At 34.8% G+C, this 26,351-nt stretch overlaps 1 protein-coding gene and 1 pseudogene across 3 annotated transcripts in view; one reads left to right on the plus strand and one right to left on the minus strand.

The window, feature by feature from the left end:
• MED14 (mediator complex subunit 14) overlaps positions 1 to 26,351 on the minus strand; it is a 64,652-nt gene that overhangs the window by 22,773 nt on the left and 15,528 nt on the right. For all 3 annotated transcript variants that reach the window (XM_016156572.2, XM_016156571.2, XM_036226445.1), the window contains exons 8-18: positions 25,781 to 25,913; positions 24,909 to 25,059; positions 24,338 to 24,449; positions 18,378 to 18,503; positions 16,438 to 16,516; positions 12,628 to 12,787; positions 9,230 to 9,424; positions 8,709 to 8,843; positions 6,152 to 6,228; positions 363 to 523; positions 127 to 273 (exon numbers count right to left, since the gene is read on the minus strand). In XM_016156572.2, the coding sequence (XP_016012058.1) occupies positions 127 to 273; positions 363 to 523; positions 6,152 to 6,228; positions 8,709 to 8,843; positions 9,230 to 9,424; positions 12,628 to 12,787; positions 16,438 to 16,516; positions 18,378 to 18,503; positions 24,338 to 24,449; positions 24,909 to 25,059; positions 25,781 to 25,913 (1,476 nt within the window). The remainder of the gene's footprint in view (positions 1 to 126; positions 274 to 362; positions 524 to 6,151; positions 6,229 to 8,708; positions 8,844 to 9,229; positions 9,425 to 12,627; positions 12,788 to 16,437; positions 16,517 to 18,377; positions 18,504 to 24,337; positions 24,450 to 24,908; positions 25,060 to 25,780; positions 25,914 to 26,351) is intronic.
• On the plus strand, positions 964 to 1,085 carry LOC118608041 (annotated as a pseudogene).

The following is a 26,351-nucleotide window of genomic DNA, read 5'->3' on the forward strand; positions in this document are numbered from 1 at the left end:
AAAGGGAAACATATTTTTCATTGGAGATACTTCTGAATTTTTTTTACAATGTGCACGTTTTACCTCTTCAGTTAAAAAAGGGGGGGGGGTGCTTTTTTTCCCCAAAAGGATGATTACCACATGTACCTGGTAGAGAACGTGCAAATTCCAACACACACTCATATAATCGTGCAATGCTATTCCAGTCATTAAGGAACATTTCAACCACTTTTCTACCACCAACAGGTTCAGACAACAGGTTTTCATATGTCAGATAAACATGCCTGGATGGTCCTACAGGATTAAAAGAAAAGATTAATAGCAATCAATGTGAAAAAAAAAATCCAAAAATATGCAAAGACAAAATGTGTAAAGCATCTCACCTTGCTCCCTGGTAGAAGTGCCATTAAGTGGACAATTTGCAAACACTAACTCTGCCACCCATGTGCGGTTATTTCTACCTTGCAATCGAAAAGTGCAATCGAGGAGAGAGCGGTCCAAAGCTTTCTGGGTTTCCTCATTTATACCCTTACAGGGAGGAATTCTGGTGATGAAAGATAGCATATGAAGTGTACTGCACATCACAGAAAGACAAAAGCACAATGACAGGAAGGGTATCTACATTATAACTTCAGTTCAAACTCCCCTATTAGGTACCTTCTGCAAAAGAAAGAAGCAGTTTGTGTAATTCATGCAATTGAAAGCAATTAATAGCATTTAATCCATTTTTATTCACATCAACATAGAGTAGGACTCAACATAGGACTCTCACTAAGTGATGTTTGTTTTCATCCTTAATCTTGCTATTAGAAAAGACCACAATTCTTCAGAATGAAAATCAAGAATATTGAATTTCTATGAAATCTATCTAGAACATCCTCAAGAAAAAACTAAGAGGACGTGGTTCCACAGTGCAGCGGTTAGCACGTCTACTTTACACACAGAAGGTCCTGGGTTCGTGCCCCAGTGGAGCCACAGTACATGATCTATGACCATGCCACCCTGAACAAGCCTGACAGACATCAGACATCTCGGAAGCTAAGCAGGGTCAGGCCTGGTTAGTACTTGGATGGGAGACCACCTAGGAAAACCAGGTGCTATAGGCATAAATTAAAAAAAAAAAAACTAAGAGAAACAAAATACTTATAAAAATCATTCTTTAAAGACAGGATGATACAGTGGAAAGAACAAGGGCACTGGAGTCAGGGACCTGCATTTTAATTCTTTTTTATTTTTTTGAACCCCCACCCCTGCATTTTAATTGACTCGGCCACACTTAAACCCTCTGATTTCCGTTTCCCAACTGCGAAATGGAAATAAGTAATAATTACCTTATGAGTCAGTGATTTTCAAACATGATAGAACATATATAAAGGGTTTATGGTGGCTAATACAGCAGATATTCATATATGTTAATTACCCTTAAAGTAAACTAAGTCTTGATCACTGACTGCCATTACAAAATTCCAGGTTCATTATCCCCTTCTACTCTTCTTCCATAGAGGTAACACTCATTGTGATAAGCTTTACATGTATTAACTCATTTAACATACATTTTATCAGTACACATATCACATATATAAGAGGAATGTATTAGCTCTGGTGTCTTAAAAATACCTACCTACCCAATTTCCTTTTGCAGGTTTATGGACTATCTTATTTGTCATAAAACATTGAGATAATATATTCTACCTGTTTTTTCAGTAATGGATGAAATAATGAGATAACATTTAATTATACATTATCCTTTAACTCATAGGGAAAGTGGATTAATTCTCAGACTTGGTGTAATGATGATCAATATCTACAGCAAAAAAACAACAAATATAATTGGAAACATAGACTCTTGGTTCAGGCCTCTTATTCAGAATGCAACACCTAGAATAGGTTTCTCAATCTCAGCAATACTGAAGTGTTGGGCTAGATAACTCTGTTGTGGGGGGCTGTCCTGTGCAGCCCTGGCCTCTACCGACCAGATGCCAGGAGCACCTCTACTCCCTCTTCTTAGTTAATGATAACCAAAAATATCTCCAAACATTGCCAAATATCCCCTAGAGCAGTGGTCCCCAACATTTTTGTACCAGAGACCAGTGCTCCTATGAAAATCTAATACCTGATGATCTGAGGTAGAGCTGAGATGGTGATGCTAGTGCTGGGGAGCAGCTGCAAATACGGATGAAACTTCACCCTCTCGTCCACCCGCCACTCACCTCCTGCTGTGTAGCCCAGTTCCTAACAGGCCACATACAAGTACTGGTCTGTGGCCCAAGGGTTGGGGATCCCTGCTCTAGAGGATAAAACCACCCTGGGGTTGAGAATCACTGACCTAGAATAAACAACTTGAGAGTAAAAATGAGACAGAGATTGCATATGGTAAAAAATAAAATTTGTAGGGGGGAAGAAAGCTCTATAGGTTGCTTAAAAATAGAATTAACATAGTACTGAGATTTTCTCAGTAATTAAAAATTCTATCACAGCTACTCTTAAATGCACAGATTTTTTAAAGTTTTTCAAAAGTTAATCCTTCATACTACATACAAGAAAGATTTTATCCAACATTATCTGGGGTAGCAATTACATATATGCTTTTCAACTTCATAGGTACAGTGAGGACATTTGTCTGCCCTTACCCCTCAAAACTTAACCCTAAACCATAATGGTTCTAAAGCAGCCAATCCAGATAGATTTTTAAATCTTGATTTTGAAAATATAAATGCAATATATATCTTCCTTTCATAGAAACTACGTTTCATGAAATTCATCTGGTTAGAAAATGAACACACAGAAGCCAGCACATTTTCCAGTAAAAACTAAGGCAAGTAAGACTCCTTCCAATTTATGCTCTCAGGGACAACACCCCACCCCCAAATGCATTCCATATCACTTTTTAAATCTGTGATACAGATATGATTGGCTCTACTTCAAGGAACCTGTAAAATATTTACTTGCTTTTAAGGGTACAAATGTAGCAGAGAGAATAAAAGTAAACTACAATGATAACTTGAATTTTCCCCATATGATCATGTGAGGGAAAGAAAAAAACAAAACAAGTTCTCCAAAAGGAAACCTGGCAAAATTGTTGCAAACTCAAATACTGCCATTTTGCTAAAAATTAATAAATGAGGAAGATATTTTCTGGACAATGGATTAACTTTATATGAAAATTTCTACCAACTCAAAAAAATTTTTTAATCTAAAGAGCTACTACCCCTGACTGATTTTTCTTCTATAATTCCAAGTACTAAAAAAATTTAGTAATTAGGTTCAGCTCTTCTAGGGCAAATGTGTGTCACCACTGCTCCTTTTGTGCCATCATTTGCTGTGTGTCAGTTTTGTTCTGAAGGGTTTTACAAACTTCAGTAACCATATTATGTCCCTGTGGTACAAATGGGGGCAATCGACACAATGATGGAGATGAAAAAACCTTGTGATGTGGCTAGAAGACCAGCGCCACTGACCATTACTATAATGTTAGTTCAGGAGAAAGTGGGAGATTGGTTGAAGAGCTCAAAATTAGGCACCGTGAGCATGCTGCTCTAGACCCATGCATCATTTGCGCTATAGATCAAGGCTCTTTTGAATCTGCACAAGGCAACAGGTCCATGAGCCATAGCAATTAAAGGTGTTTGCCATAATACTTTCAGAGATATATCAAGGAGGCTTGCTCGACAGATTTTCAAGAAGACAAGTTGAACAAGAACAGAACATATTTTTAGCAAAGAGAAGAAAAATGTGCTAATTTTAAAGCTTTGAAGTATTAACTCATATTCCCATTTAATATTAATATATCTAGGATTAAAAGCATAAAAGAAGAGTTTCTGAAGATTAAATGCATCAGAACAATTACATACTAATTAGATCTATGCAGGATTTTAATTTAATAAAATCATGTTTAGACATTGTTTACTTTTTCTTTCTTCACTTCTATACACTACCCCCATAATGGACAGCATGTACTGGACAAACAACTACCTTTAATTTATTCATTTCCATATATTTTCCTTTTAAGTTCTAAATAAAGAAAACAAGAGCCAGGATATAGTAGACTTTCTCAAAAATTATTGTAAAATGAAGCTAAAACACATCAAATGCTTCCTTATTAGGTAGGACTATTATAAGTTCTCTTGAGTTCAAGAAGGAGACTGAAATTTCTTTCTAAAATGCTGAGTATAAGATATTTTAAAACTCATGGACACAGACAGTGGATAGTGGTTACCAGAGGTAAGGGGGACAAGAGGAAGGCAGATAGGGGTAAAGGGGATCAAATATTTGGTGACAGAAGGAAATTTAACTTTGGGTGGTGAACAGAAAATGCAATATACATATGACATATTATTGAATTGTACACTTGAAACCCATTTGATTAACTACTGGCACCCCGATAATTTTAATTTAAAAATAAAATGCAAAAAAAAAAATCTTCTTCCAAAACACAAAAAACATAAGATAATAGAATACAAATGTTAACATCTACTTTTCTGTAGTAGCCAAGAGTGAAAAGAATAAAATACCTTGCATTTTAAGCAGAATTCAAAACCAAAGGCAATTAAAAGTACTATATTTTCCTATTGATTTCCATTGTAAGGTTAGCTCTTCCTCTCCTGAAAACATTTCAGAGATGGTATTAAGATAGTCAATAAGGGAGCTATTCCAGTTATTCGACTCTTTATCTAGAGTGAGCACCATGACACAAGGGTGGAGACATACCATTTGCTAGCCCTTCCCATCTTCCGTAGAAAAAACTGATTCCCAAGTAACAAAAATTAAAGCCCTGCTGGCTCAAATTGTATACCTGCTATGTCCTGGCAGACAGAGGAACTCAATCAATAAAAATTGCTTATATAATATCTATTATTGAGCAACATCTAAGAAACAATACAAATGCCAAAAAAAAGAAAATGTTTTCTTCGCCAAAAAGGTTCTCTCTCATAAATGGTATGCTAGCTTTGCGAGTCTCATCGTCGTCACCTTATAAAGCACACACACTGCACTAACTTTCCTTTTAAGCATCCTTTGGCCCCTTGTTCTCTTATCTGTTTAGAAACCAGCCCTCTGCTCATCTTGCTCTGTATGCTCTTCCCTGGTGATCTAATTTATTATCCCAGCTCAATTACTATCACCTTGGTAATGACTCATCTACCTCTCCTGCCCAGACCTGTCAACGGAGCTTGAGAAACATCCCTACCTGCCCAAAGGGATGTCTAGGTGCCTCGAAATTAGCAAAGTCCGTTGAAACTCACATCTTCAGTGGCTCTTGTCTCAGAAAACACCACAATTATCCATCATTTACCCAAGATAAAACTAAGAGTCATCTTTGCAACTTTTCCTTTCTCACCTTCAACATCTAATCACCAATCCTTGAACATTTCATCCCCTAAGTCTCTGCAGAATCTTCCTTAGTCCAAGCTATCAACAACTCTAGTGTGAACCATTTTAACAACTGGTTTCACTACTTCAGTCTTGTTTCTCTCCAATTGATTCTCCATATTGCAATCAGTGTGAGCTTTCAAAAACACCGATCTAACGATGTCAGTTTCCTCTTAAAGTCATCTGGTGGCTTCTTATTGCCATTAGGATAAAGTCTAAATTCCTCAAGGACACTTACAAAGCCCTATGGAGCCTGACTCCTTCCTGCTTACATCTCCAGCTTCATCTTTCCCAATTCCTGCCACGCTGAACTTCTTTCAGTTCCAGGAAGCCGAGTTCTCTTGCCTCCAACCCTTCCCAAGAACAGTTATCTCTTCTAGTTAGGACTACCTGGTCTCATGTAGGTTCATTTCCTCTTAATTCTCACCATTCCTGCAGTCAGAATACAATTGGTACTTCCTTTCCAGACATCCGAACTAGCCCAGATCCCCCTGCTATGTGAACCCACAGTATTCTGAAGGGCTTTAACAGAATTCAAGCCTGACACATAGTCACACTCAGGAAACATCTGTTGAATGAATGAAATGCAGGGGGAAAATATCCTAAAATATCAAGTAGTGCTATATCTCCACTTGGTAGGTGAAAGAGAATCCTCCCCCAGACCTTAGTAATCCTATGCAGAAATCCACTGACAGCCACAGGTTTTGGACTCTGCTTTATGTTATCTCAGGGAAGGAGAGGAGCAGCTCTGGCAGTGTAGCTGCAATGTGTGGCACCAAGTGAGACATATATGACAGGGACTTACTTCAATAAGCGAATTGCATGGCTGAAGCCATCACCTTCCATTTGCACTCCTTGATGCGGAATCTCCAAATTGGACAACTGGAAAGAAAAAAGCATAGTTATAATATACCACCAATTTTACAAAGGAAACTACCTTTTCTAAGTACTACGGCTTAGTCTCATGGCACCTGTTCTAGGCCACTCTTTCTTAAAATTACAACATATTAGGCATGAGCATTGGCCATATCATTTGATTTCCTGGGAAACTATACTACATCCAGTGAAACTCAAAGATGACCCAGAGCTTCTATGGTTAAAAAAATGCCTCCATAGGTGGCAAATCTTCAAAATTCAGGAAACTGATCTAATTTTTGTAGTGAGCTAAAAGTATACAGAATCAATTCTGGTGGCTCTAAATTGTACAAATGTAAAATAACACTGGCTTTCTTGTGTAATTCAATAATGTTTGCTTGAAACACAGAATGATAGTCATATCTCACTGCTAATCACAAACAGTATTTTTTAGTTTATAACTTTTCTGGAATATTTTTAACAAATTATTTCCTGTGTGAAACCCAAGAAAACAAAATATCCAATTTATGTATTTACCTAAATGAGGTAGCTTTCCCAATTGAAGGATTCAGAAAATGAGTTAAAAAAAGAATGCAGGGATAATGGTTGAGACCCTATCAGTGGGACTACAGGTTATTTAGGTATGCCAGAAAGTCATATGACCTACCAAAGAAATGCTTGCCTATGGCAGATATTCCCAGGTCTTCTACGGCACTATTTATACCCGCCTTGTTCCAGAAAGCATTTAAGGCAGCCCTTAGTATTTTAGTGAATCCTGCTCTTTTGGACTGGGAAGAGTAGAGGTTTAGAAAAAAAACTACTGACCAAATAGGCAGTAAGGGTTCAGATTCGAAAGGAAGCAAAGTGTGGGAGGGCTCAGAAATGTTGCCTTTATACTGTGTATCTTCTGAGATATGAACGTGTTAGGCAAGATTAGATTTAGTTAATCACATTTCAGTATAAATTGCTTTATGCAGAAAATGTGCTTGCTTTTGTCTTTAACATGTCTTTTTCACTGAGAAGAAAAAGGAGGTAAGATTTAAGCACTTGATTGAGTTCAAGAGTACTACAGAATGTTCTTACATGTCTCATATGTGCAACAGGTATAGGAACACGGATGACTGTCTATAGGTGTTAGTCTATGTGGGAACTACAAAGACACAAGTTTCTGCAAGCGGAGGAGAGGAAAGAATTGTATTACATCACCCCTAGGTACCATATAGCCTTCCTTCCCACTGCAAAGGTAGTAACTGAATGACATTCATAAAATCAATCCACATGGCACAAAGAAAAAGCCCAAGAACACAGTCAAGCAGATAGGAAGCATGAACACTGTACAGTTTAGGATATATGGCCAGTAACCCGACGAGGAGACATTCATCAAGCTCATAGCTCTAAGAGCTGGGACACTGAGGGCAGGAATATCTATTTTAGGTGCCTGTTTCTGGGCTTGGATTCCTCTGTGGTACAAGTCCTCTTCACAATGTCATACCATATGTCCTGCCTTCAGATCCCAAAACCATACAAAGCAGGGGTCAACATACAACAGCTCATGGGCCAAATGAAGGCCACTATCTGTTTTTGTGTTACTGGAACACAGCCAGGCTCATTTACTTAAATATTAACTATGGCCAGTTCATACTACACAACAGATCTGAGTAGCTGTGGTATAAGACCATATGACCCATATGCCTAAAATATTTATGATCTGGTCCTTTACAGAAAAAGTTTACTGATCCCTGCTCTAAAGCATGAAAGTATTTCCAAGAAGTTTTTCCAAGACTATCATTATCGCCTCAACTGAAATAATCCAATTCCACATTTCCAGGTCTCTTGATTCATAATAATTTACAGAGGAGAAAAGTCTTAGAAAAAGTAAAACTTTAAACTAGAAAAAAATAAGGTTTTAGTGTAACACTTTTAAAGCCCTTTTTGGAAATACAAAAGTACAGGTTCTGCTACTTCCCTTTACTTCCATGTTTGGAGATCATGCTAGGTATCACGACTACATATTCTTGAAAAAACACCAATTCTGTATAAGTCTACTGCTTCCTCCATGACAAAATTTAGTTTAATATCCTTTCTGACCTACTTCCCAGAAAGGAACCCAATTTTATTAGTGTGTAAGTAGTATGTATGTCTTCACCAATTCAAAAATAAGCCACCCCTTAATCAACTAACCACCTCTAACACAGTTAAAAAATGCTCCTACTAAGAGGTATATGGAATGTTAATTCACAAAAGCTGTACTTTTTTTTTAAACTGAGAAGTATTTACTTTCCATTTCCATAAAGAGCAGAAGACCCACAATTTGGAATCAGAGAGATAAAATAATTTAAGTCCTGTTCTACACGTGTACCATGAGATACTATGATTTCAACCCCATTCCACCCAAAATGAACAAGATCACAATTATTTTGATTATCCTAATGGAATCCACGTAGGTTTAGCAAAGCATCTTAAAAATTGCTCTTTCATTTAGAGTATCCAAAATCGTTCTGAATTACCTCCAACCGAAGTCCTACGAATGGCATATTTGTATCACACATAGCAACATAGTGAGCTAGAATTTTATTGAAGGCACACATTTCTCCTGATCGTTTGGTTTTCTTGGGTTCTACTGGACATGAATCATCAGATAACTAGAATTTAAATAAAGAACACAAGTGGGTAAAAAAAGTACATGTGATGTAATTAGTTAAAACAGTTCAACTATTATGACAAAGCTCAAGGTTAACCAAAAATCTTATTCATTCAACAAATATTTATTAAGCAAACACTGGCCTAAATTGGGAAAATTTAGTAGTAAATATTGTATATTTAATAAGCTCTCTTGTGGAAAATGGTGAATAATTATTAATTAAAAGGGAAGCATTTTCAAGAAAATAAAGACAATTGTTACTTTAACCTTATTGCTGCCCAGGCTCTAAAAACCCGTATCTAATTCTTTCCCATGTTAAAACCCATGAAAGAACACAAAGAAGTTAACACACGCAAATTCTGTGCTCATTTCCATACGTGATCACACCTTGCGCTTAGTACTGGTTCTAGGATGTTTTCCAGTTTTTGTACGAAAAATCAATTCCTGGATGTTTTCCTTGAACTGCTGCAGCAGGAGTGCCATGACAGGGCTGTCTTCACGATCTGCAGCACTCACAGACATGAAGTAGTACTTGTATGACAGCTGTGTGGGTTTATTGGGAACCTCCAACATCTCTACAACCTAAAAAGGCCCAAATCAGAAATGAGACTCAGAAAAATAATTATTAGGTGTAAGATGTTTTCCTCCTTATAGCAAGTAGGGCTCAGAATTATAAATCTAATATCGATGTTTTTTCTTTAAACAAAGACAAATCAATCGTGATATCAAAAAAAGCATTCCTAGTAAATATATTATGTTTTCTAAAAAACAGATCACACTAAAGATCAATAACAGTAAAAGCGACCATAAACTATAGCAAATGGGACATTTAGACCAGCAGTCCCCAACCTTTTTGGCACCAGGGACAAGTAAGCCTATGAAAATCTAATTCCTGATAATCTGAGATGGAGCTGAGGCAGTGATGCCAGCACTTAGGAGCGGCTGCAAATACAGATGAAGCTTCGCTAGCTTGCCTGCAGCTCACCTCCTGCTGTGCAGCCAGGTTCCTAACAGGCCCTGGACCGTAATGAACCAGTACTGGTCCTGGCCGGGGGCTGGGGACACCTAATTTAGATTATTCACATTAGGTGTTCTTGATGTTTATACCACAGCTTATAAACTGAAAAAAATGTTATTCTTAAGTGTAAAGGTTCTGCTAGATTTTCTAAAATGGTATCTATTTTAAATTGCTCTGCTGTCTCTATTAATCATTAAAACATCCTAAGAATTCCACTATTATGGTAGAGGAAAATGACGACTATCTCTCATACTTGGAAGCCTGTCAAAATAAACCCTGACTTTTCAACTGAAAAATGTAGTCACTGTGAGGACAACAATAATCTCAAGAAGATTCAACACTAAAAAAAATGGTTACTATGTCCCAAGTACTGTTCTAATTACTTGACAGATGGTAATACATTGTACTACTCCTAATGATTCCGTGAAGTAAGGATTCTTATCTTCATTTTTCTGACGAGGAAATTGAGACACAAAAAAGTCAGGTTACTTGCCCAAGGTCTCAGAGCCAAGAAGTGGTGGATTCATGCTCTGATCCCAGAAGTTTGGCTCCAGAGACCTTGCTGTTACCCACTATACCGGCTTACTATTTTCAAGGTCTACCTGAAATTTAAGAAAAGTCCTCTAAATACATTAGTGAGAGAAATAAATGCCATTAGGCAAGGCTCCTGACCAACACACTTTCCTGTCTTTCTTCCCACTTCTCCCTTCTGACACCCCTCCCCACACATTCTCTTTAGGAAATTGTTTGGCCAATACCTAGGCATCACACTGATACACCTGAGGAAATTAAAGAATTAAAAGTAAAATGGACATTCCATCGAATAAAATATATGAATGGCAAATAAGCACATGAAAAGATATTCATCATCAGCCATGAGGGCAGCAAAAATTATGACTACATTAAGATACCACCATATATCTACCAGAATGGCTAATTAAAAAAAAATTATACCAAGTCGTGGTAAGAATGGAATTGTCACATATTGTTGGCGGAAATGCAATATGGTTCAGCCACGTTGGAAAACAGTTTAGCAGTTTTTTATAAAGCTAAACATACACTTACCATATGACCCAATAATCCCACTCCTATTTATCCAAAAGAAATGAAAACAAGTTCACAAAAAACCTATAAGCAAATGCTTATAGCATTCTTATTCATAACTGCCCCAAACTGGAAACAATCCAGATGTCTTTCAACTGAAATGGTTAAACAAACTGTGGCACATCTATACCATGGAATACTACTCGACAATAAAAAGGGTGAACTATTATTATATATACAATATGGATGGAAGTCAAAGGCGTTATGCTGAAAGAAAATAGACTGAAAGGCAAAACTAGAGACAGAAAACAGGCCAGTGGTCACTAATCGAAAGTGGGGAAGGGTTGGATTACAGAGGAACAGCATGAAGGAATCTGGGGGGAGGGTGATGGCTCTGTTCTGTGTTCTGTTAAGATGGAGGTTATAAAACGGTACCATTTATTAAAAATCAAGATACAAAAACATTTATTAAAAATCAAGATACAAAAAAGTAAATTATATCTTAATAAATCTGAGAAAAGTAAAATGGCGGAAAGGCATTTAAAGATAGCAAAATTTTCCTCTGTTCTTAATGTCCATGGTAGTAGTTTTTCCACTTCTATAAATGTATCATTCCTAAGTGAAATATGGAGAATAAAGGGTAACATATATTCAGTTTTGGTCTAAATCATGTGATACAAACTATTGTTTTATAACAAATCACTAGTCATTGAAACTAAAGACTAAGTTTTTGATGATACTGAATAAAGTCAAAAAACAAATTACAACCATTTTATTTTGCGTGTGGATGAGCATAAGATCTTTGTATTCACGGGTTTGATTATTGTGTGTATATTCTGCATATCATTTCAAATGATGACCAGACAGCTCACCAAGAAATGAAACAACAATCATTTGTCGCGTTCCAAATCTAGTTCCACAGCTGGTGTTTAAATTTCAGGAAAAAAGTGAAATTCATATCAATGAGATTTATTAGTTTACATAAGTAACTCTAACTTAAGATATGTCAGACTACATAGGGCACTTTTTGAAGATATCTTTTAAAAGCAGAGTTCAAAATCTTAAAAAAAAAATTCACTCCCACTACCTTCAATCAATAAGCCTGAATTAAGTTCTCGAATACCTTAGATTCTTTGCCAGAAGCAACTACTTGGTGTACACCAAAATTTTTACAAGCAGGGAAATGTATTAGGGTGAGTTCATATTTCAATTTTTGCAAATTTTAACCAATTCAAAGATCTCAAAAAAACTAACTGGAAAGCACCTGGAAAGAGTGAAAAAGAAATAAGAAAGGATCTTACTATGCACTGAAAGGTACATGTAATCAATAAGGTAGATATATATGCCTTTAATCACTAAAGGATGAGGAAATAAAGCTCTCTCAGCCGCCCCTTATTTAAAACACTGCATTATGCACATTAACATTTGATTAAAAGCAAACAAATGTACCTGACACTAAAACATCTCCAAACCTTCACAATAAGAAAAAGCCCCCAGGGTGAGGAATGGGGGCATATCTTATATTCCCCAACCCTGCCTATCATTATATAATTTCTTAAAAACACGATTTTCCTCTCTCCTCCATCCCTACCCCCAGGGTTGAGAATCACCAACTATATGAAAGCCAACGATTCAATAAAATATATTTGCAAGCAAGAAATCATTCAAGATACTAACAGAATTACTGAACCCGATCACCCAAATCATCCTTTTGCATACTTACAATGTAGTATTGTGGCAGACGGGTAAGTTTAATGAACAACTTATTCTTAGAAAGGTTTCCAATAGGATGGGTTGAGTAATTGGACAGCTGCAACGTGTCTGTGCTTATTGTAGGCAGATGTTTTATAGATTGTTTGCAACGCTGTTGTCCAAGCCAAAACCTTAATTTAAAAAAAAATCCACATAATAAAATCATAGATTTTTCTGATTGTGTCCTATTAATTTATAAGTAGATTATTAAAGATCACTAAAAAACCAATTAATTTGTAATTTCACAGAACTAGTAAAAGGATACAAGACCATAATAATGAATCATTTCTCCAGTTTTATATTGAACTGTTAGTTTTAGTTCTAGTTTACAGAGTTTAAACTGCAATGTGAATGATTTTGATTAGTTATAAGGTAAAATTAACTAGTATTAAGGCTGAGATACTATATCGATTTATTACAAAGAATGACAGATTTCCTATGGTTTATAAAACAACACAAACTAATCTCAACATCCTTTATAAAATGTCTGAAATGTTTATGAAACAAATAGAACAAAAGAAAATAAGTATAAAAAACCTCATTTTTTCTGGTATCACTGGAGATATATAGTCCCAGTTTTTGTACTGTAAGTATCAATAACCTTCTTTCTCTCCTGTCTGTTAAATCACCAGATTTCACTGTAATCCTTTTCATAGTACTCCTTTTATTTGTGTTTCTATCCTTGAGGCTAGGACACCATATAATAGGTGAAAAGAGAGTATGTGAAAAAGAGATTTCACAAACTCTCACTGATCCACAATGATATAACTACAGAAATTAACAATATGAACTTAGAAACTTCACAGTAACATGATAATGCCACAATATCAAAGTTCATGATCAGTAGGCTTGCTTTGCTGAACAGGGTACAGACCAGTTCCATTACTATTGGATTTCTGTGGTGAGCTGAACATAGTACAAACTCTACTAGTTGTACAGTAAAACCATGTTATAATATATGACATTTTAAGGGTAGTTTGTCAACTACTATCCAAAAATGTATAAAATCTGGAAAACAAATTTAACTTCACAAGATCATTTGCTAGAACTGGTTACTAATGAAGGGAATGAAGATAAATTCTGAAAATATACTATAGTTGCTTCATTTTAGATAAAAGTTAAAAATTAATATCCTGAACTTGCCAAAACTGCTTTCAAGTCTACTTCTAGTCTCATCGGAATTGAGACTAGTATCTCTACTATGTATGTTATTAAAAGAAAAACGTAGAAACCATTAAGACATACATTATCTCCTATAATTAGCATTATCATCAATCCAACCTAGATTGGTTAAGTTATGGACAAGAAACAAACTCATCTGTCACATTAAAAATTCTAAATAAAAGATATTACAAATACAATATAAATGTAAACACAAGACAGTCTTTTCAAAGCATATATGAAATTGATATTTTACTCTTGACTTTGTTTTGTTATAACTTTGTGGAATAAAAAATTTAAGCATAAGAGTAAATTTTCTATCTTGTCTGTTATATACAGTTTCAATAAGAAATGTATATATATTTTGAATTTTCTTTTTTCTTATGTTTGTTCTGATTATATTTACTGAAATGTAATTTTATGTCTGGACTCTAATAATAAAAAAATTGGGGCTTATATTGTATACATGCTTTTTCATTTCTTTTTTCTAGAATTTGTTTTCATTGCATATTATTAAAAAACGTAATCACAGGAATAGATGCTCAACATCACTAGTCATTAGGAAAATATAAATTAAAACCACAGTGAGATACTTCATCATACTCACTAGGATGGCTATAGTCAAAAACAATAACAAAAGCTGGCATGGATGTACAGAAATAGAAACCTTCAGACATTGCTGATACAACTATAAAGTGGCACACGGCTACTCTGGAAACTACTACAGCAGTTTCTTTAAAAAGTTAAACATAAATTTACCTATGACCATACCTAGTGGAATGAAAATGTAAGTCTACACAGACTTGCACATAATATTCACAGCAGCATTATTCATAATAACCCCCAAATGAGAATAAACCCAAATGTCAATCAATTGATAAATGGATAAACAAAATGTGATATATTCACACAGAATATTATTCATTCATAAAAAGGAATGAAGTACTGATATGTGTTACAACACGAACTCTGAAACATTATGCTAAGTGAAAGAAGCCAATCACAAAAGACTACATACCTTGATTCCATTTATATAAAATGTCCAGAAAATAAAAATGTACAAAAATGTAAAGTAGATTCATAGTTGCCCGGAACTGAGGTTGGGAATGGGAATTAACTGTAAAGGAGCATCTTTTGGGGGTAATGGAAATGTTCCAAATGTTCTAAAACTGAATTGTGGTTATGGTTGCAAAACTCAGTAAATTTATTATATGTCATTGAACTGTACACTTAAAATGAGTGGATTTTATTTTCTTTTCCCCACACGTCTCCTCCCACACGCTCGTGGCATGTACCCAGGGGGGCCTGGCGTACCTGGGGTATAGTCCGTGGCTCCACCTAGGGCGTGAACCCAGGACCTTCTGCATGTAAAGCAGACGTGCTAATAACCCCTACACTATGAAGCCACCCCATGAATGGATTTTATGCTAGGTAAATTGTACTTTGATAAATTTAACTCGAAAAATTAATGTCCCATGATAGATTAGTTATAAACTGGTTATTCACCAAAGATCATTTGGGAAGCACCATTGTAAGTGACAACTTCTTACAAAAAAATTATGTGAGTTTTAGTACAGACACACATTTGATAAGTTTAAGGCTTTTGGGACTTAGTTTTCTGGTTTAGGTTATAATTCTGCTAGCTAGAATGGCCAGATAAACAACCTCAAGTTATGCAAGATGTGAATTATTAAGCATTTAAGTATTTAAACATTGCTTGTTTAGCCGAAATGAATAAAAAATGATGCTAACCACAAAAATTTTAGGAATTGTAACCCAGAGTAATGACTATTATATTTCATACAGATAAACTAAACAGCTGTTCAAAAGAAGGCTTATGTAAAATTATCTACTGGCATTAAAAATTATGTCCTGTTAATGAAAAAATGACTTGATATCAAATTCTTAAAATATTTATAAAACCAAAACTTGCAAAAGGAGAAGACTATAGGCTTAGAAGATCATGAAATCAACAGATCCCACTGAACTATCCAGCCCCACCTCTTCTCCATTTGCCAGCTTTAGTTTTGATCTCTGAGGTATATTTTTATCCCCTGGAATTTTGTTTTATTAATTTTAAAAGAGTTTGTTAGCGTTGCCATAATGGCACCTTTGTATACCAGGGTGGTAATGAAACCTCATAGAATTATCTCTAGCTCCATTTTCAATTTAATTTAGTTTAACAGTATCAAGTAGTCAAAAAACTTTAAGACAAATTGAATGATAGTATTAGAGAAGCAGAAATAATTATTCTAGAAGTGTCAGCTGGTAGATTCATACCATCAAGATTATCCTGGATAAGAACAAACAAGACTCTATTTCAGAGAACACTGGATACAATAAGATTCATTGTGTAAGTGATTTGTAGAGAAAATGCTGCAAGGAAGGAAAGGTGAGTGTCATGCTCTTCATACCTGTATTTGCTCTAGAGGGGAATTTGATACAAAGCACTGCCATCTTGGACCTGTTCCAAGAGAATTCAGATTCTAAGTATCAAAAGGTGCTCAAGTTTCATGTCATAAACATTAAGGTCAGTGACTCATCAAGAGTAATGACGGAGAAAATATAACTTGTCAAATAAGTTCCCATTTTTACTCTTGAACTAAATAAATAAGCTTACTTAAGTTGCTGAATCCAAGGAATGATCCGTTTCATATCATCATTCACTGACTTCTCCATGTCATCCAAAGTGGCCTGGTCTACAGAATAAAGCACATTAATTAATTCCTTATATGAGACACAAAATACCTAGGTAACCCAATATGTAAATAAAATTATTTTAGGCAGAAAGAAATGTTATTTTTGAGTCAGAGAAAACTAAACTAAATGCATCATTAGACATAAATTAACCTAACTTGTTAACCTTGTTTAACATTCAAAGAGAGTTATAGTTAACATAACTAATTAATAGCAAATGTACACTAGCAGGAAGAACTACACGAATTAGTTCTTTGCCTATATTTTAATCATCAAAACTCTTAGTCTAGTTAACTAATATTTTTAACTTTTATGTATTTAAAACTCATATCATTACTAGACTTAGAACCTTTAAAATTATAAAAACTATAAAACTCCATTAAAATGTTTATTTATTAAACACCAATGGTCTCTGGCATGATATTAAAAACAAATGGTCTCTGGCATGAGCAAGAGCTGTTGGCTGAAGATCAGCATGCTAAATGTCACTTAGAATTTTTAATGACACTAGAAAATGCTAGTGTCAACACTAGACTGCTGAGTAAAAAGCAAAATATAAAACGATTTCAACCAAAGAAAAAATAGAGAAAAAACTAGAAAAGCATTGTTATGGATTGAAATGTACAACCTCCCCCCCCCACACACAATTCATATGTTGAGGCTCTAACCCTTAATGAGATAGTATTTAGAAGTAGGGCCTTTGGGAGATAATTAGGTTTAGATGAGATCATGACATGGGGGCCCTCATGATGGGATTAGTACCCATATAGATAGAGGAGACACTAATGAGTCTGCTCTCTCTCTCTTCCTGCCATGTGTGGACACAGTGAGAAGGCCAACATCTAAAAGCCAGGAAGGGAGCTCTCACCATAACCTGACCATGCTGGCAACTTGCTCTCAGACTTCCAACCTCCAGAACTGTGAGAAAATAAATTTCTGTTGTTTAAGCCACCCACTCTGGTTCTGACAAACATATATCCCGTAAAATAACAATGATTGCCAAGAGGCGACTATTTTTTTTTTACATATTTAGGTTTTTCATTTATAAGTATGTACTGTGTTAAAAATCAAAAAAAGGATAAGTTTTGAAGAACAAATAACTGCCTAGTTGCTTTGAAATTAGAATTAAAAGGTAATTCATAAATGTGTCACTTATCATTTAGCTATCTTATGATGTGATTCAAAGTAATGAGGCCAGTTTTCCATGAGTAGGCCACAGAAAATTCTATCTTTATAGCCATACGATACAACCAAAAAACCTTTTATTTTCATCAGTCTATCTAGATTGATATTAAGTTCGAATTGCAAATGTGCTAATATATTCAAGGACAATGTTCCTCTAGCAATAAAAATAACACTAAATTCCTAGTAAGTATTTCATCATTTCAGAACACTAACTAAGTAACAGAACATGTTAGAAATCAAACTTTAATTTCTACTGTGTTTAAGCCAGAAAAAAAATTCTTTCCTTGAGGATCCTGTACTGCAAGTCATCTTAGATGTTTGTATGGTCATATATATGTTCTTCAGCCATGAATGACAGGAGAATCCCTCATGGCCAGCTATTAGAGGTAAAAGAGTTAATCTAAAAAAAAATCAGCCATCAATATTATTACTTTTATATAAGTAAAACAACATAAATGCAGTTCATATTGGGATGTTTAACTTCTGGTACAAAAAAAAATCCAAAGCAGAGTAAAAATGGACCCCAAGAAACAGACATCAGTGAGTTATTCCTTCCATATCTATTCTAGACACTGTTTATGCCACCTCTCCCAATATGTAATGGAAGAAAATTATAATTTTGCTTTTGTTAAAAATATTTTTCCTTACAATGAATGACCATATCATTTAGTAACTTACCAAGTCCGTAAAGCATCAACTGGAACATTCCAGAATGCAAATCTACAAAAATGTGTAGACACTCCGAATTACCACAGGGCTCCAAGATGGGAACAACAAGAGCTGGAAGTGCAGTCTCTATGGAAGCTGAACAGTTAAGAATTAAAAATTATATTTGAGTTCTTTCTTTTAAAAAATATCTCAGTGAGTAGAAACAATCCTGAACATTAGAGGAAAAACATAATTTTTGCAAAATTTGAATATTACTATTAAGTCCATTAGTAGCTCAAAAGGAAGAACGTAATCTTCAAGGTGACTTGAAACAAACATACCTGTCTCAAATAATACAGTGAAAAAATTCCAAGATTCCTTTAATAGGTTAAAATAGCTAGTGCAAATTTAACCTCATTGGGGAGCTGAGTTCTAATTTTACTTTCAATCAGTAATTACTTTTAAGTTAGTTTTTAAGGATTTTCTTTTTGAAGTAGTGGGAAGAAAATTATTTGTTTGGTAAATAGAATAAAATTCATCTATGGCCTAAATATTTTCAATGCCATTCTTCATAAAGAGGTTTTCTGGCAACTAGGGCCCATGTGTTTAAAAAAACACTTGAGAACTATTAAATATTATTGATCATGTAGGAAAATTTTTTTCAAGTTATTTATGTACCTCATTATCAAGTCACAGATAAAATAAGAACATAGGCAACTGCTATTCACAAATTCCCAAAGCTGCCAATATACTTGTTCTAGAGTTTCACAGTATTTTCACCAGGCCCAATTAACTTTTCTCTTAATCCCACAAGTTGACATGACAAATTCCAGTAAAGGAGCAAAGGACTGAAAGCATACCACATGCTGACCAGATAGAGGAGCTGTAAAAGGAATATGCTCTTTTGGTTACCATATTCCTCTAAAGCTACAGTACAGAAGAAAGGTAGGCAGCAAGGAGAGTGTTAAAGTAGGCCCAGCCTTCACCAGGTATGAATTCTCTGTTCTACTTTGTTAAATAAAGACAATAACATCTTGCTTTCTATGCCATGGGTCCATAGGAGGAAGAAATGACAAGTTTGTAAAGGTGCTTGAAAAAGCTAAGGGCTCAACAAATTTAATTACCTGTACTCCTTTATGAATTACACACACACACACACACACACACACACACACACACAAAACCACCTCTTATTATGAATTTGCAATAACTAAAATGAGTAAAGTTACCATTGGTACTGTCTATATAAATCATCAAACAAATTAATAAAGCAAAAAGATTGCAGGACACATTTAATTAGATGAAAACAAACTGTTTTCAGGTATATATGACACATATTTGTATACAAATGTTTAACATATAGGTCCAGTAGAACTCTCACCTAAAAAAAAAAAATAGAACAAAAAAAAAAAACCAAAAGGCAAATAGAAATTTCTTTTACAATGTCTTATAATTCCAACCAGTGTGACAAATTACTTCAAATGTTTTGCTTAACTATATTAATATAATAAAAAGTGCTTACAGATTAGAAGCAGAGTTGCTGATTTTTAAAACATATCTGTACTGTTATAACTACTAACAGGGTAGAAAAGTATTCTTTAAAGCAAAACTTTTTAAAGTATAACAATGGAGCAAAACTCGTTCTGAAAATTGAAATAACAATTATAATTTCAATCTAATTATAAAACTTGAGTATTTTCAAAAAGATACGGCATCGAAGTAGAATATATGACACAATCCGAAAGACAGAAAATACTTTGATATATATCTCTGAACTTATTTTATGGCTATTTTCCTTCATGAAAAATAAAATATATAAGGCCCTAAAAGCATTTAAAGGCAAGAGGAGTTAGGTATCCAAAATTGGAGAAATTGTGAATAAAATATAGAAGGGAGAATTAAAGGCTATGTGAGATGACAGGACTGTACACTACTTTTTCTTGCAGCAGGAATATATACATAGCTCCTCTTTTATTTCCCTGTTCACTGAGGACAACAGGAGGAATAGACCAATAGTAATATAAAGTGTGAAGACTGAAGAGAAACAAATAGGCACAATTAGGAATGGTTCTGTGTGGTCCACAGCTTCTGAACTGACCTTGATACCCCGATTCCTATGCTGACAGAACATACCCCAGGAGAGAGCATCCAGCTTTCAAGAGTCAGGCAATGCTACGATGGGGTCACATGGCAAGTCACCTTTAGTTCCTTGGACTCTTTTTCTGACCTCCCCTCCAAAGTCCTGCCTACTCTCCACTCTCCTCCAAAAACATTCCCACCCTCAAGAAACCACACACTGCCATCTGGGCTATACAAAACCTGCTGTCCATGCATTCCCCTAGCCCTCCCTTGAAATGCTCTATTTCCAGGCTACTCAATTTGACTGATTCCGGTAAGAAGCTAGAATAAAAGCCAGATGATTAAGACTGACTGCACTGAAAGATTCCAAGAACAGCCCCTGGCCCAGGCAAAGGATTCAACTAAAGCATGCTTTCCCATCACAAAAGGGATCAATAAGACTACATGAAAAGTATAAATGCATAAACATGAATTTGAAAAACAAGTTAAAGTATATTTCATAAAATGGTAGGTCAGCAGACACTTTCCTATAGCAGTCCTCATTTCCAGAACTGTTCTGATTAAAGCAGGAATGAGAGAGCCAACTGCACATGCCAGCACTTCCCTCTCCTCCAAAACCACAGTTTCCCAAGCACTTTTCTCCAACACTGAGGACTCTACAGACACCCAATGCTTGAAAACCACTGCTGTGGCACATTCCCACTAGAATTAAAGATCTAGGAAGAGCCTGAGCTAACATCCTCTAACTATAGAAGAGAAGAATGGGGCCCAAAGAGTAGGACTTGTTTGTGGGCACAGAACTGAACTGAGATGGTCTGGCTACTCAAGCAGTGACATCTCCACAAAATGCTACTAAAGAAAAATCTTTGCAACTTACACAAACAGCACATAAAAGTTCCTATTTAGATAATATTGTAGTAACTACGTATAGTGCCAGGTTGAGTACTAGACTAATGGGGGGGGATCACTTCTTAAATTATGTAAATGTGTAACCACTATACTGTATACCAGAGACTAATATGAAATACTGAATGTCAGTCAACTCTAATTTGGAAAAAAAAAAAGCACATGCTTAGAGTCTGTTTCAAAGTAATTTAAATATCCCCTGGGCAATCATACTGAGTTGGTTTTTTTTTTCCTTATTGTCTTATTTACAGACAATGCTAAAGTAAACCAGAGCCTATCAAAAGATCACAGACTCCGGTTTTCTGCAATCCCAACAAATAAGATTTTAGAATTTCACTATTTTGAAAAGTCAGAAATAAGAAAAATTAAGATTGCAAAAATACTTTAAAATTTTCTTTAAGAACAAAAGGGGAATTTCAACAAGGGTGCCAAGACAATTAACTACGGGGAAAATTCTTTTCAACCAATGTTACTGGAACAACTACATACCACCTCACCCCCTACACATACAAAACGCAGCTGGACCCCTCACACCATACATAAACATTAACTAAAGGCAATCTAAATATAAAACGCTTAGAAGAAAACACAGGAGTACACCTTCATGACCTTGGATTAAGTAATGGATTCTTTAGGTATGACACCGAAAGCACAAGCAACAGAAGAAAAAATAGACAAATTGGACATCATCAAAATTAAAAACTTGTGTTACAAACAATACCATAAATAAAGTGAAAAGAAAACCCAACAGAATGAGAGGAAATTCTTGCAAATCATAATACGTGAAAAGGGACTTACATAAAGAACTGTTATATCATAATAAAAAGATAAATAATCTAATTACAACATGGGCAAAGGATCTGGATGATGTTTCTCTTAAAAAGATACAAGAAAAGATGCTCAATAATCATTAGAGAAATGCAAATCAAAACTATAAGATACCACTTCACACCCACCAGGACAGCTAGAAATAAAGAGATAGACAATAACAAGTGTTGGTGAGGATATGGAGAGATTGGAACCCTCACACACTACTAGTGAGATTAAAAAGAGGTGTTAACCATATCAAAAGATAAAACACCAAGTTACCATATGACCCAGCCATTCCACTCCTAGGTATATACATATCCGAAAGAAATGAAAACAGGTTCACACAAAATCCTGTAGACAAATGCTCATAGCAGTATTATTTATCACAGCCAAAAAAAAAAAAGTGGAAACCAACCTCGTTAATGGTGAATGGATAAACAAAATGTATGGTATATCCACACAATAAACTATTTGACAATAAAAATGTGATACTGAAATGTGCTATAACATGGACAAAACTCAAAAACATTCTGTCAACAAAAAATGCAGAAGACCACACATTACAGTAAGTCTTCACTTAACACCATCAATAGGTTCTGGGACTTAAAGCTAAATGACGTATAATGAAACCAATTTTACCACAGGCTAGTTGATAGAAACAAGAGTCAAGTTCCTATGGCATCTCATCAACATTATAACAAAACGACATTGAACGATATTACATTATTCGAGGACCTGCTGTATATGATTTCATTTCTCTGAAATGTCCAGAACAGGCAATTCTATAGACAGAAATAAATTAGTGGTTGCTAGAGGCTCATAGGAGGAGTGAATAGGGGATTGATTGCTAATGGGTACAGGGTTTCTTTTTGGATGATTAAAATGTTCTAAAATTAGATTGTGGTGATGGCTGTGGTGATGACAACTCTTTGAGTATATTAAAAAACACTGAATGAGGGAATTGTATGTGAATTATACTTCAATAAAGTAATTTAAAAAAACAAAAAGGGGCCTTATTTGGGCTTTCTAACTCCAATAAGAATTTTAATTATACTTTTCAATCAAAAATTTTACGTCTGTATTTAACATCTTTGCTTGAAGAATTAAAATGGGGGGGGGGGGATAACAACTTCCACTACATCTTATAATTAAAATTATTAAGACCTGAGGGATCTAAGTTATACCTTGATGGGACTAGTAGACATGTCCCCTCAAAATGGAGTGAGCCACTACATTCACCAGATGTCTGGCATACCTTTATTTAAGACTCATATTTGCATTTTTAAGTTAAGCTGCTCTTCCTCTTAGCCTTTAGCTTTTCTTAGACCCTCTTTTTCACCTCTATTCCTTCGTTTTCCTTGAATAAACACTGTACTATAAATACAAATTTATTTTCCCGACTTAGTCTTTGTGTCAGGCAGTGTTTTCATCTACTTCATCAAACAAGTTTTAATCCAATGTGACTACTCTATACCTAAGAAGCTGCTTTATTAAGTATAATAGATTGAGGCTGGATCTGTGATGATGAAAGGCAGTACCTTAACTCCTAGTACTATTGAGACTTCATATAATATGGTACTTCACTTACATCATCTCACTTAATTAAAGGCTGTTCACCGTGGGCATAAGGTAATCATGGTTAAAAACCGCTAGTACAGGAATAGTAAATGTGCTCATTATGACACTGTGAAACTATATTCCTAGAATGAAAGCACTTACTTTCTAAATGACTATCCCCCAAAGCTCTGAATCTACTAGGTAATTAGAAGATTTTTCACTATGTGTGTGTATCTGTACTTCTTATTTTGAACCCTATTAACGTATTAATAATTCAAAAAATTAAAGGATAAATTCTGCTTCAAAGAGGAATATTTTATAACTGCATTATAAACATTTGCAAAGCTGTCTTAACCTTAGAAGAAAAACTAAAAAAAAAAAAAAAGCTTCCATTTCAATAGGAAAAGTTTTAAGGAGGAACAATATCCATACATCAAAAATAAGGCCAAGCTAAATAAGTAAGAAAGGGGAAAATTAGGACAAGCTTGGTAGATTACAAGTTAAAATGAAGATATGTCCAGCCTCCACACAAAATCAATATATCAGGAAAGAAGTCATATTCAGCAAGACCCCTCAGAAAATAAAAATGAATATTAATTTAAATAAAAGAAAGACAAATGTCAATTGAAAGAACCTACAGTTTTCATTGGCATTGAAGCCTCTAAGAATGGCTTTCAGTTCCTGGAGCTTCTGATGAGCTCGTGCATGAACGCTGTCAATCAGGAGTTTTTCTATTGATAGGTGATCGATCTGCATAGACAAAAACAACAGTATGTACAATTTAAACATTTCTACTTTAAAAGCCTAAGAGCAGATTATTGTGCTTCAACATATTTCCTTTTAGAATGACACTAATTAAGTATAAATTAAAAAAAATAAACATATGGTATTGGTGGTTTAAAGACTATAGTTAACTTCTTGGCAAGTATAGATCAAGATAGTATACGTATCAGTTATCACAGTGATTAAATGACAGGTCTTAAAAATAAAATGATATGAACAAAATCACAAAATTTGAAAGAACATCTTTAAAATTATGTTATATCAGATTTACAAATGTAGAAGCAAAACAATCATTTAAAACAAGTTTCATAAAAGGTTTTAGGAACAATTAAGTATTTTAAAGAATTTGTGCTAAAAGTTTAAGTATAAATGGTAATTATATTATGTTCATTTAATCAAACCAATATTAATATTGAGATCTTCTACCTTCATTGCTCTTTCTACTAATTTGGAATCAGAAGCTGGCAAAGGAGGATCATGAAAAATCTGTAAAGGCTTAGAGACATCATTCTCATCGATTTTAATTGTAACTTTGTGAACAGATGCCGTCCCTGTTTTTCTCCCAAGAACCTGCTGACTAAAGAGAAAAAAAAATATTAAGAATTTTCTCAACAAAGCCTGTTAACTTTTGGAATAAAACAGAGGCAATCTAATTGTGTACCTTAGATAGAGCCTAGAATATGGCAGGCCCTCATTGTTTGTGGAGGGAATACATTAATATTGGGAAGACAGCTATTCTGTAATCCAACACAATATTTGATTTACTGCATCAAAAAAAACATAGACACAGATTTAAAAATAAACATGCACACAAATAAAAACAACCCCAATAAACAACTTGTCTTCTAAGTGGTGTCTATTTATCTGATTCCTTTACAAAGTTTGAGGACTGTAAACAGCCTGATACTGATTTTTCCCAAAACCCTCCCAAGATTTTAAAAGGCACAAATCAAAATGTAAAACTGATAAGCAAGCATTTTTTAAAAATGATACCCAATGATCTAAATTACTGGTCCTTTAGCAATCCAGTATGAGGCCCATAGTAACCTAACTTTTTAAGAACAGTAAGTCTTAGTACAAGCAGATAGATGTCTACATATTTAAAACATGCCATATTCTAAGAAAGGGTTCAATTCTGGATGCCCTATGTGGTTTATGATATCACAAGACCTTGATATACAAAATCATGCTGTTAGAGGTGCACGGCTATCAGTATATAGTAAATCAGAAGCATGACAGAAAGAGAAACAGAGTATTTACAGTCATAGCATGAACCTACCAGAACCAACTTTACTTACTTCCAAACTGACAAGCAGAGGCACTTTCCAGCATGATACCTCTCCACCTGCACAAGGTCTCCCCATCGCTCTCGGATTAACATTAGAGTTTGTGAATGTAGCACTTCTAATTGAAGTGATAAGCAGAAAGAATCTGATAGATCTTGTTAAGCAAATATAACATGTTTTACTACAACAGCCAATGATGTACAAACAAACTTCATTTAACAAAAGCTTTATTCCCAAAGAGCCAACTATGGAAGAAATGTCTGGAATTATATTTCTCCAATGACTTATCCTAAAAAGTGTTATTAATTTGTGGCATAATTTTAGAAAAAGGTATTATATTTCATTTAGATCCAATATAAACAAACCATAAGGTCCAAGTTGCCCTTAAATTCACCAGTTTGGAGAATATGGGTAGACCAAATATTATTATTTTTTTTCCCCCAAATAGTGCCAATAATCACTTTTTGTTTTTACTTTCAAAGTCAACAGGAAAATTTAAAAGTTGATTTATTATAGATGTATCATTATCCTTCGCACTGACCAGTTCCCTCAGCCCCATTTCTACAAAAAAAAAAAAGTGGGG

This window comes from Rousettus aegyptiacus, unplaced genomic scaffold (genome assembly GCF_014176215.1).
Source record: "Rousettus aegyptiacus isolate mRouAeg1 unplaced genomic scaffold, mRouAeg1.p scaffold_m13_p_9, whole genome shotgun sequence".
Taxonomy (NCBI): Eukaryota; Metazoa; Chordata; class Mammalia; order Chiroptera; family Pteropodidae; genus Rousettus; species Rousettus aegyptiacus.